The sequence below is a fragment of the Emydura macquarii genome, unplaced genomic scaffold, assembly GCF_026122565.2.
Source record: "Emydura macquarii macquarii isolate MOO-44397 ecotype Brisbane River unplaced genomic scaffold, CSIRO-AGI_Emac_v2 contig_450, whole genome shotgun sequence".
Lineage (NCBI taxonomy): Eukaryota > Metazoa > Chordata > Testudines > Chelidae > Emydura > Emydura macquarii.
In genome coordinates, this window is record NW_027130587.1 from 14,720,734 (window position 1) to 14,733,219 (window position 12,486).

Sequence of the window (12,486 nt, forward strand, 5' to 3'; positions counted from 1 at the left end):
CCAATATTTTCCAATAAATATTTCAAGGGTTTTCTTTTAAATAGACTTAAACAAAAGGAAGATTTATACACACCCCTACTTTCAAGTCACATTTTATTGCAAAAGAGAAAAGGTAACTCAAGCACAATTAAGAACACCTCCCGTGATGTTTTTTCATTTGCTTATTTTGGGAGATTATTACCACAGCAATTACGTTTAAAAACGCAGGGACCAGAGGCCACGGATTTATTATCACTAGAAAACAGCAAGCTATTTCTCTGCCCTGTTTATCTGATTGATTCCCAACATCTTTCTGGCACACAATCTATCAGTTTATCTCTCCCACTTCATCACAGTCACTTCTGGCAGCTAAATACAAGATCCAAATCCAGTGTTACACAGACATACGACACAGTAAACCTATGTAACACCGCTACTCTGTAAACGGCTGCCCTTAAGGCTAAGCAAAAATGGGATCTTGGTTTCTAGTCAATATTCTGTCAGAAGCAAGGTGGGAGGGAGAGTTTTAAACAGGAAGAAATGGTGTGGCTATGTTCCAGTGGTTTCTTCCTGTTCTAGCAATGCTGCGTTTACTTTCCCCTCTTATCTTGGTTCTTTGGCACAAGTGCATAGGAAAAGCTACTGGGTAATGCTGCCAGAGGCTAGGATACTGCTGTCCAGTAATGCAATCAGCAGCTTTGAAGAATAAAAAGTAGTGTTCCTGTTCCATCTCTCCTTCACTTTCTACTATGAAAATTCACAATTCCTTCCTGATGTACAATATCTATTTACCCACAGCCTGGAAAATGCTTATATGGACATTGTCCTTTCCAGCACGGAGAAGTGCAAATAAATGCAATGATATATAACATGGGAGAAATACAGTCTAGTGGACAGAGTATGGATAGTGAGTTAAGCAACCTGGGTTCTATTCCCAACTCTGACACCAATTCACTGTACAACCTTAGGAAATTCATCTAACCTCTTTGGGCCTCAGGTTCCCCATATGCAAAATGGGAATATAGATCATCACTACATCACAAGGGCATTGTTTTTTTAAAATTACCTTAGTTTGTATTGCAGGGGAAGAAGGCAGTGGGGGATCTTGGGATATGATCTGTCCTGACAGTGAGAGAAGAGACCTGCAGAAGCCCAGTTATACACATTAATAGCACCCACCCCAAAGATAATATATTATGTATGCAGTTATGTAAATACAACACAAATACACACATCTACTTTATACTATAGTTTCCACATATTTCCCATATTTAATATTTCCTCCAAAAGTTTGAGGAACAGATCTCAGCAACACAAGCACATGCAGTTTTACAAAACTAGTGAATTATTTTAGGTTAATCAAAAGCATCACACCTGTACCGTATTGTGAAATTATCTACATTCTTGAGAGTATCATACTGGATTGAAACGCCGGGCCACCTAGCCCAGTATCCTGGCTATCACACTGCCAGAAGCAAATGGTAGTATAAGACCCCCACCACCCCCAAAATGAACCTCTTTGATAAATTACAAACCCTCACTGTAGTTATAACACGTTAAGTACATGCGAGTACATGAGTGACTGCATTGTGGATATCCTAAAAAGCAACAAGGTAAGAAAGGCAGCAATTTATGGTATAAGCTTTGGAAGTGTTGACAGGATCCCATCAATCGGATTCATGAGACACACACAATATATATTCTATTCATTACCTGCCCAATGTGCATGCTAACTTCTAAATCACTTACTGTTTAAACTTGCACTGAGCTCTGAATACATCTGTGGAGACTCTTTTGTTCCAAATTAGGATCCTAAAAGGCATGTTTATATATGAAAACAAGATCTTGAAGGATAAATACACAACGTGTTACTATATTGACAAATCGTAGGCAGAAATAGTTTCTGAAACATCAGAAATCCAAGGTCTATTTAGAATGGACTCCCCTAGTCAAAACTGTAACTACAAATACCTTGCCTCTAAAGTATTTCAGTTTTCATTACAAATGCTAACTTGTAGAAGATTATCTACATCCGAGTACACGGTAGAAAAAACACAAGGGGATCATCCAATTATCTATCAATACAGCTTCCGCAATGGTTCTGTCATTCTTTGATTGCTAATACACTAGATGCTTGTTTGCAGCAACACTTTGTAAAAGCAACCGCCACTTACAAGCAACATTTCTCCTGGAAACACTTTCACTCCTACGAACTGTCAACACTCCTCATAACAGCAACAGCCACTTACGAGCAGCATGGCAAAAGAGCAGATATGTTGCTACTAATGAGTGTCTACTGTATACATAAGAAAAAAAGTAGTTCCTGAAGTTGCCATATCGCCATGCTCTACCGTGTTGCTTTGCTGAAAGGTAGGATGCAAACCCTCAGACATCCATCTGGACTCTATATTTGCACTGAACCTAAGCAATCTCAAGGGGGAGATGTCTTCTTGAATGGATTAACACAGGGGTGGCCAACCAGTCAGAGACCAAGAGTCAAAAAAAATAGATGTAGATATTGCAAAGGCCGAAAATTCACGCTGATGCGTCAATTTCGGCGGCAGCTGGTCAATTTCACTTACAGTCTCAAAGAGTTGCCAAGAGCCACATGCGGCTGGCCAGCCGCGGCTCGGCCACCCCTGGATTAACAGCACCACTGTGACCATAACATATCTACGTTCACTCCATACTGCATGACTGCAGTGCACTCTGTAAGGAGCTTCCCTGGGGCAGAACACTGTTGCTTGCCTACTGACTGGGATGGGTCGCTGCAATCCCTTGCGCTACCTACCCCTTAGCTTCAGGGTGCAACACAAGACACGAGGTACAGTCTGCACAGCCCTGAGCAGTCTGGGACCTGAATATCTAAGGAAGTGCTTTTTTCCCTTATACTTTGTGGTGATAGGCAAGATCAGCCGGGGGTCCTTCTGCTATCAAATCCTGAGACTAAACTCAAGAACTGTGCAGCTAGACATTTCCAGCAGAGGGAACTCCTCCTCCTGGTGGCTCCCCAAATCTGGAGTTTGGATTGCAGCTATAGCCATGCCCAAGATAGACGACACAAAGTGCATTTGTTCCTGCAGGCTTTTAATGGAATTTTTGACATGATGGCGAGTGAGATGGATCCCTCTATCGGACCTCTGGCCACAGATGCTTGTTAGACGGGACCATTCTCCCGTTGGCAACGCAAATTGCTGCAGTGTGAGCATCAAGGACAAGAGAATCTGGACTCTGCAGCAGTTGGGACACCGGTCACGAGGGCTCTTACCTGAATTCACTTTATCAAAGCACTTGTTGCTGGAGTACGGCATGCATCTTTTGTATTCCCTTTGGGGTCTAGTCTCCCATTTCTGTGCAGAGGATCCCTCTCACTAGTGTTAATGAGGGGAAGCTGCATGCCACAACAGAAGGAGAATAAAGCTTGTAAACAGGAGCACCCATGGGCCAAGAGGCCCATAAGTAGTTCATCTATCAATCAAGAACGAGGCTGTTTTCTTCACCTTGGAACTGAAGGGGAAATCTTCTTTCAGTACAGGGCAATTGCAAGATTCAAGAGGTTGTGGGAGACGAGATGAGGGGGGAAAAGCAGGGACAGGAGGGAAATTAGGAAATGGAAATAAAAGCCACAAAGCATCTTATTACATCTAAATAGTGAGAGTCTTAAAGCTAAAGTTATAAATCATGCTAACAATGGTTACTAAAATAAAAGTGGCTGTAGCCAGAGGCTACCACTGAAAAAGTCAGTCTAGACCTGCCTGGCTGCTTCTGGTCTTTAAGGATTTGATTAGTTTTTCCGCTTTCTAGTTCACAGTCTTGCATGCAGCCCATGCTCCAGAGCCAGCAAGGGCTAAGGATACAGAATGAATGATAAATTAATTTACTGAATAAAGTAACACTGTTTTTTCAACACAAGACCTAAAACACTTCCAAAGCTGTAATATTTCATTAAGCCTGGTGATTCTGGCTAAAATTTATTAGTCAAAACAGAAAACTCTGATCAGACCCCATATATTCCATTAGGAATGATATATGGTGTCTCCCAATGTCTAATTATTAACTAGGAAGTGTAAGTAAATCACTATCAGCATTAAGCCCTGATGTGTGAAGACAGAGTTGGAGTTAAGCAATATCAGCAGTAAAAGGTTTTGATTTGAATAATTTGCTTTTATTCCCTCCCACCTCCACCACTTCCCAACTCATTCTCCCCTTAACAAGTGAACAAAACTGTCTTTTTAAATGAACACCACAAAGTTATATTTCTTCATCAGTAAGAGCAATAGCTCTGCAGCCCACCTAGCCGCACCTTGCCTGTCTCCAAACAGTGGCAATCTGGAAACTAGACCTGCATTTTATTGCTATAAAGGAGTGGAGTAAAGTCACTCATGTGAAGGATACTTGCTTTTTCTACCAGATGGTGACCTTTGTTATGGTTAATGGCTACACATGTGCATGTTAGAACTTAGTGTTTTTCATCCAACTACACCCCAAAGCAGTTGAAAGCATTAATTAAAACTAGCAACCGCAACCCCCCCAATGTGCCATATGGGTAAATATAGGCACAAAGGAGGCATGTGATTTGCCAAAGCTGACATCAAGACCTGGTGGTAGAGCCTGGAACAGAACCCAGAATTCTTGACCATGCTTTCGCAAATCTGAAAATGTTTCAGAACATAAGAGATCCTGAAATCCACAATTGCTAACAAAATAGATAACTGAGAAATACCAGAAAAAAAAATTAAAGGTGAGATTTTCAAAAGCAGCCAATGTTAGCCTAGCTCTGCTCTCATCTAAGTCAAGGTTAAAATTCCTACTGACTTCAGTGGGAACAGCTGGGCCACCACTGAAAGCTTTTGGGGAAAAAATAATCACCCTTAAAACACAATGGAGAAAAATGTTATGATGGTTAAGGAGATGCATACGAAATATATTGTGCCAGAATTACAGGGATTGAGAAAAACACCAGCAGGAGATTATGTAAGGACCATTCTGACTAATGACTGAGCTCTCATGCACATACAATGTACGACTGTCTATCAAAACTAGCTTTGTTTCTAATGTTGTCCTTCATAGCCATTTTTGAGCATTGTGCCAAGCACCTACATTGTATTTAAGTGCAACTGTAATAAGGATTTTTTTTTTTTAAATCCACCTCTGTCTTATCGGATATTTAATAATTAAACAGACCTAGCAGTTACAAGAAGGTGCTGCCATATTATACTATAGGAACCAATATAGTTCATGTAGCTTGTTATCATTTGAAACATAATTGGGATCAAAAAGTTATTTTGTCTCAATTGAAATGGGAATCCTTTGTAAAGTTAGCAAAGGCACAAAGGGCATCCTCCTTTTTATAAAATAACCATGGCTTCAGACTCTGCCACATTGAAGACAGCTGTTCTATGGGTAAGTTGTTGTACCACCACTTTTCAATTCATTGAACCATGCACACGCAGAGATGCAGGATTGTATTGCGATTTGGTTACTGTACTGGTTACTTTCAAGGTGAAAGTCACTTTAGTCAGGTTAAGTTCCCAGTACTGGTAATATCCAACAGGAGGTCTGCCAGTTAACACTCAGCTAATATAATGGTTAACTACACGTGACAATATAAACAGCAGCATTTCACCCGTGTTCACTGTTCTTAGTACAATGGTAAGCAGGAGACTTTTATTCAAATACATAGAAACTAGAAACAACTTCAATGAGCTGTACGTGCCCAAACCACAAGAAACTCTAGACTGACACTTAGGAGCACAAGCCCACCTTTAGTCAAAACCTTTATCGCTCCCTTGCAAAAGCAACACCAAATCTCCCAGCAGGGACTGTTAGACTTTTCCAGAAAGACTCTGTCTCATTTAAATTTAACCAGCCGACCATGTATTTGTTAGTGGAGATTAAGCAGTTTTAACCAATCCTTTTAAAGTTCCACGCTCTGTGTATCACTTTTTTTTTTCCTTAATCCTTCCAACAGCTCAAGAAATTATTTTTTCCCTATCCCATCGAGCCACAATACCACCTGCTATACTGGAATAGGTTTGTGTTTTGTTTTTAATCAAATCAGGTAGAAAAAGTTCAGTTTCTCTTCCAAGTTAAGAAGTAATAATATAGACATGCACTGCTCATTCTCTTGCCTGCTAAGATCACATCAGAGAGAAGATGGAATACCATCCACGAAAGAGATACTGCTCTACTTAGACAGGGAAACTAGACAGTGGTTTCCTCTTTTAAGCTCCCATGCACTAGCACAACGTTATTTGAGTTTCTAACAGTGATGACCCACTGATAACTATTATTATTTTTAAAAATCCACCATGAAACGGTTTGTACTGGGTTTTCTGTAACCTAGTTTGTAATGCAAAATCCTAAACAGTAGGACTAAAGTACTTGAATGTGTATTTAAAAAAATATATATATTCTATTGAAATTCAGTTTTATATGAAAAAAGGCTAATGACGCTGGGTTTCCATTTTCTAATAACCCATTAGAAGAAGTTTCAAATCAAGCTTTAAAACGTGTTATTAACCATCTACTGAGCCATTTGAAAGATACATGCCTATGATAAGAGTATTGTATTGCCATTAACCTATGGGATGGTTCGAGACATCTCTTATTCACACAAAACTCTAAATGCATCTAATTAAAGCCACAAGATCAGCTGTCCATATTAATCACTCAACAGTTTAATTAAGGTAAACCAGCTTGTCAGAAAACTAGCCTTCTCTCTATTCTTCACCATTATTGACTTTTAATAGTTCACTGGATTAGTAATTACTTGTTTATGGCATTATCAAAGACCCGGAAAACAAAAAACATAGTATGTGACCAAACAGTTTTAGACACACCTTTAGATGGAGACGGAGTATAAATTTACACCATCAAATTAAGTTTTTAAAAAAACAGACTGTTAAGATTTAAATGACTCTACAACCCAGAAGAAAAGTAAACTCAGCCAGAAGCATCCTAATGAGCGTTTGAGATCTGGAAGCAGATTTGTCACAAACCCAGATTAAATAATTCAATCGAGATAAAAACCAGACATGAACAGTAGGCTCAGTGAGATAAAACACTTAACTTATTTCTATATGCACTGTTAAAATACATACACTGAGCATCTGTTTCACTGAAGCGGGTAGACAAGTCCACTAAGGACAACAATACTAGGAAGGTAGTTAACATACACATATGCAAAGCTTTCTGTGGAGAAAATAAAATAAACCTCTGATGACCTCAAAGCATTTTACAAATTAACTATGAGTAGGTAAGGGATATCAGGATCCATGGCCCAGATCGTCAGAGATATTTAGGCACCTACTTAAATACTTTTCAGCAGCTGGGCCCATATGCCAACCAATGAAATGCATCCACCTCCAGGGTGGAACACCACAGATGTTTAACAGTTTAGGACCAGTGCCCCTGAAACAGTACTGACTAACAGGGATAGTCCCATCTAATGAACTGCCAACACCACTGGCTGAAGATCTTAGGTTTTCCTTGGAGGTCTCCCATCCAAGTATTGACCATACTTAGCCTATGAGACCATCACAGTTCAAGATAATATGGCTCCAGGCCATTATAAGAGGCAGTGCCATACTGTTTAACTGGAGCTGGAGGGGAGGGGAGGGGAGGGAACAGAAGCTCTGTATAGTCTTAATTTTCCCTAGGCATACCTGCTGCCATCAGTGTTCTGGGCAAAGTTGCTACCAGTGGAACACTTAGCATATAAACATTAACCTAATTCCTGTTAGAGATAAACCAATTTCAGCTCTCTCCTCTTCTAGGGGAGTTTTTCCATCCTAATAATAAAATCTCCACTGTAGCATGTTAGACCAGCAGCACTCTGGTAGCAGGCTGGATTTTTAAGTCTTAATGTCGCAGTATCTGTACGGAATTCTACACAAACATGGCCTTTTTAAAAAACAACAAATCAAAAAAGTAGGGTTTTTTTTGTTTTTGGCCTTAAACCATACATGAAATGGGGTTCAACAGCCCTTGCTCTACATAATAAGGATCTTTTTGAAGCTGCTTAATTATTCTCATCTGGTGTGGCCTAAATGAAGCAGCTCTGTCTCACTTCTCTCTCACAACTGTACATTGCATTTCAATGTGGGTCACCAGAATAAAAATAATTATGTGAAAGTGAAAGGCTTGCCTGCCTGCAAAACTACAGAGCTATATGAGTAAAGGTGGAGCAAGTGGAATGAGCTGATGAAACACAAATTGTTGATTCCTGAATCATAAAATTGCATTGCCCTACCAGGTGAATTCCACTGAATGCCACTGAGGGCTTGTAAAAGAAGATACGGCTTTCCCACAGGAGATGTGGAATCTTAAGATTCCAGGACTGTAACCTATAACAATACAGTATGTATATTTATACTGTCTCAACTCTGCTGTAGTCACTGGCTTGTGTGCTTAATGACCTTCGTATGACTGAACAGTGGGGGAAATAACTTGTACTTGAACAAATATTTGACCCTTAATAAACATAATCAGTAAATAAAATGCAATTATGTTATATAAATGTTATTTTAAATATAGAATGTTATTTTAAAAAATATATAGGGAGTTCTAAAAGCTTTAAATTTAAAAAAACAAAAACGAAAAAAAAAAAAAACCCAAAACACTGAAATGCACAAGGTCAGACTTTCAGAAGTACTGAACCACCACAGTTCCAAAAATCAATTAGAGTTGTGGGTACTCGTTATTTCTGAAACATCGGGGGTGGGGGTGTTATATTTTATTTACACACACACACACACACACACACACACACACACACACACACACACACACACACACACACACACACACACTTCGTTATGACCCACCAGAAAGAAACCACATTCACTGTATTGTCAGAGGTCTATTGTAATACATTCTACCCCTTCTGAACGCAAGGCTCAGCTCCAGCTCACTACCCTGACAAATAAAGGAAAGCACTTTATGAAACCAATTTAATTGGGAGGTGACAGAAAACATACAGCCATTTTCTTTAGCCTTATCACTGAATTGGCTTCAGCTCCAATCTCTGCCAAATCCCACTCAACAGAAGAAATTAACCAGGTCAGCGGAACAGGTGCTACGCTGTGTCTGTCAAGGGGCTGACATCCCCACAATTACTTGCACACAATGAAGCGGTAATCTTTACAGATCATCTCTCCCAATAAGCATATTGGGGACGGGAGGAGAGGAGAAGGGTGGAAGGGAGGGAGGGAGAAGGGAAGAAAGAAAATAAAAAAAAAGCAAGAAAGGAAAATGAATGTGTCGCTGCCTCGCGGCTCAGCAGATGTCTGTGCGTGATGTACGAGGCTAGGATAAGCTGTCGTAGCCTGCTGCCAAAGAGTAGTAAGTGATTAAAGCCTCCACAGTCCTAAGCACCATATTTAGAGTCTATGGGGCTTCAAGAGCTGCACCCATTCCTTGCTGTGCTCCCAGATGTTGTCGATTGGTCCTGTTCCTAGTCACTGTGTGTGGGTGGCAGCAGTTGGTACAGCTAGTAATGCAATCTGGAACATTTCCGGAGATGCCATACATTAAACGTACAGTGTCACCCATCATTCACCTCTACAGAACGCTGAAACAACTCCAATTTGCTGCCACTTCCCTCTTGGGAAATGGCCAAGATACAGTTGTGCCTGGCAGACCGATTTGTTTTACTCAGGTGTTCCTCTTCCCTCAATGACCTCTATTAGTTTAAGTTTTAATTTAGATTAACCCCAGCACCCCAATTAACCAGTGAGGGGAAAAGCTAAAATGTGACTAGTCATAATTCTGAAATCAGAATTTATCAAAGTTAAAATTATTAGTAAGGAGGAAGGGCCATTCAATGACTGCTATTTTTCTTTACAAATTTAACATTTCAGGGCCAAGAAAACCTGCACTGTACAGGCCTAAGGTTTGCCAGTCAGAGCTATTTCTCCCTGTTCATTTCAGTATTTTATTATGCTGATTTAATCTTCAATATGCTCTTATTGCAAATGTGGACTCCTGAAGATGGGAGCACATTTGATTGCATCTCTGAATTATCTCACGCAAATATTCAGCACTAACATCACAGATCTGGCCCTCCAATCATCGCTGCTCAACAGACCCCTTCTTTATTTGAAAGAGTGTGAAGAGGGATCCAATCTCCAACGCAGGAATTGCAGTACCTCCCTGCTATGGATGTGTTGTTCAACTCACCTCAAGGCTAGGAAGGGTGCTCTTATCATAACACACAGCCCTGGGAATCAAGAGATACAGGTTCCATTCCCTGCTCTGACACAAGTTTCTTGTGTGACCTTGAGCAGGTCACTTACAAGATGAGATTTTCAAAAATGTTTAGCCTTGTCTTAAGTCTAGCCGCATAGAAGCCAATAATAAAACTCCCATTGACTTCAATAGTAGCAGAGTTAGACCAATGTTGAGGATTCTTGAAAAAATCATGCCCATAAAATTTCTCAGTGCTTTTCCAGTGTGTAAAATGTAGATAATAATTACCTACTTCACGAATGTTTTCCTTCTGTTTGGTAGCCCAGGACATGTACTGGAAAAGTCTACTAATCCTGAAAGCATTGGTTGAATTAGTTATCAGACGCTAAAAATCACTTAATTCCACCTCCCTTCTCCATACTCCAATTGTCATATGATTTTACCAGCTGATCTAGTAAACTTCTCTAGTTAGAGATTTCCAGCTTTCTAATAATATAATGACATTTGTTTAGTTCTGATGTTAAAACCATCTCTTGATCCTTGGACCAGCAATATTTTTTTGGGCACTGATCCAGGACTTAATTTAGCAAATCACTTCAAACCACTGTAATTTCCAGCAGGCATTTTATGAGGCCGACATTATCATTTACTAAATGACTTCCAAACACAATGATCACCCCAGTCTGTAGCCTCAAGAGTACGGCTGTGTAGTCTCCCTGCCTCAGTATGGAAAGCGCTCTGGAAGCCCAGCAACACTTTCGATCTTCACACAGGTCAGACAGGTTTTGTGTTTGGATGATGGTAACTAGCGTGCCTCTGAGCAAGTGCAAAAATTTGATTTGTGAGGGGCTTTCCCATCCACATAAGCATTTGGTTTTTCTTTAAAATATTCAGCTATAGAAACTTTTGTAGAGCAGCAATCACCAATGAGAACTACAGACACAGCTCCTGATTCATGAATAGACTTGTTTCAATGAAGCCCATAAAACTACCCCCATGAGGCAAGACTAAAGAATTGGACCCACACAGCTTGCATAGTGATGTCAGAGTTAAAATCTTTGGACATCATGAAATAAGGAGAACAAACAGGTAGAGATTACAGCTGTCCAGCCAAGCAACATGGCGTTTCTCTAAGAGGAACCTTTGGGCAGAAGAACTTACTACTGAGAACTTACTGCATTAAGTCCAGAAATATTAAAAGCCAACTTGAGCCATGAGACACAAAAAAGATTTTCAGAGACCCACCTGGTGGTAAAAGTCATCGTCATCAAAGATCTCCTCATCCAGGTCTTTTAGGTGCATGTTGGATTTGGCTTGAGGGATGACCTCCTGGAATAGCAGAGAGAATGTTTATAAAGCCATGTGTGCACCTGTGCCTCGGGCAGCACCCAGACACGGTATCATGTCTTCAAACAAGCCTAATGCACTTCTGGTGGATTTGGGCTGAGCGGCCCTAATCCATATGGTCAGCGCCTTATGTTCTTCCATATGTACAGCCTCAAGGCCCTCTAGAACAAGACCTAGATGTATTAGGCTGTGGAAAGGACTCTGCAGAGAACTGGTGGAAGCCCCATTTTGAACTCAACTTGACAAAAAAATGAGTAAATATACAACAGGGAGTTATTGCGTATTGACAACGGGTTGGACCAAAGGACTCAGTGAGCCTTTTCCAGCACTGACCTCAATAACACCATGTAAAGCCTACAAACATTTAGAAGTTGGTGGAATGGTGGACACCTTCCATTACAAGAAGTTTTTAAGCACTGAATATTTTTAAGCATGATTATTATAGGGATAGGATTAAAGGACTTATAAAACGTGGGAAGGAAAAGGAAAAAGACTGCCAACACTGAACTGGCTTTATGATTCCCCAGCTAGGAAACAAGCACAGTCTGCATAGGATATCTCTGACACATTGCTATACTTAAATGTAGTTTTGCTTCAATGCACACACACACACACACACACACACACACACACACACACACACACACACACACCCCCTTTTTTTTTTTTAAATGTACTGGAAAAAATATTTTTGCAAGTGCAATAATTCTACATTAATTTTTACGACTGAGTGTTTACTACTACTTACATATTAAGTTGATATAGACACAAAGTATTTTACAGGTGAAATGCAATGCGATTCTTGGTTCCAACTTCCTGGTCAAGAGCATTAAAGCCCACTACTGGGACCAAATTTTGCAGTTGCTTCTTTAAAAAGCAGAATACAGACTGACTATGTAACAGAGCTGACACCTACTGCAGGACCAAGGTAAAGTGTTGGTATGGACCCACCTTGAGTCTTGCTCTGCC

General features: G+C 40.2%; 1 protein-coding gene across 2 annotated transcripts in view; it reads right to left on the minus strand.

The window, feature by feature from the left end:
• Positions 1–12,486, minus strand: part of AATF (apoptosis antagonizing transcription factor) — a 78,721-nt gene that overhangs the window by 34,806 nt on the left and 31,429 nt on the right. For both annotated transcript variants that reach the window (XM_067538103.1, XM_067538104.1), the window contains exon 8: positions 11,416–11,499. In XM_067538103.1, coding sequence (XP_067394204.1) covers positions 11,416–11,499 — 84 coding nt within the window. The remainder of the gene's footprint in view (positions 1–11,415; positions 11,500–12,486) is intronic.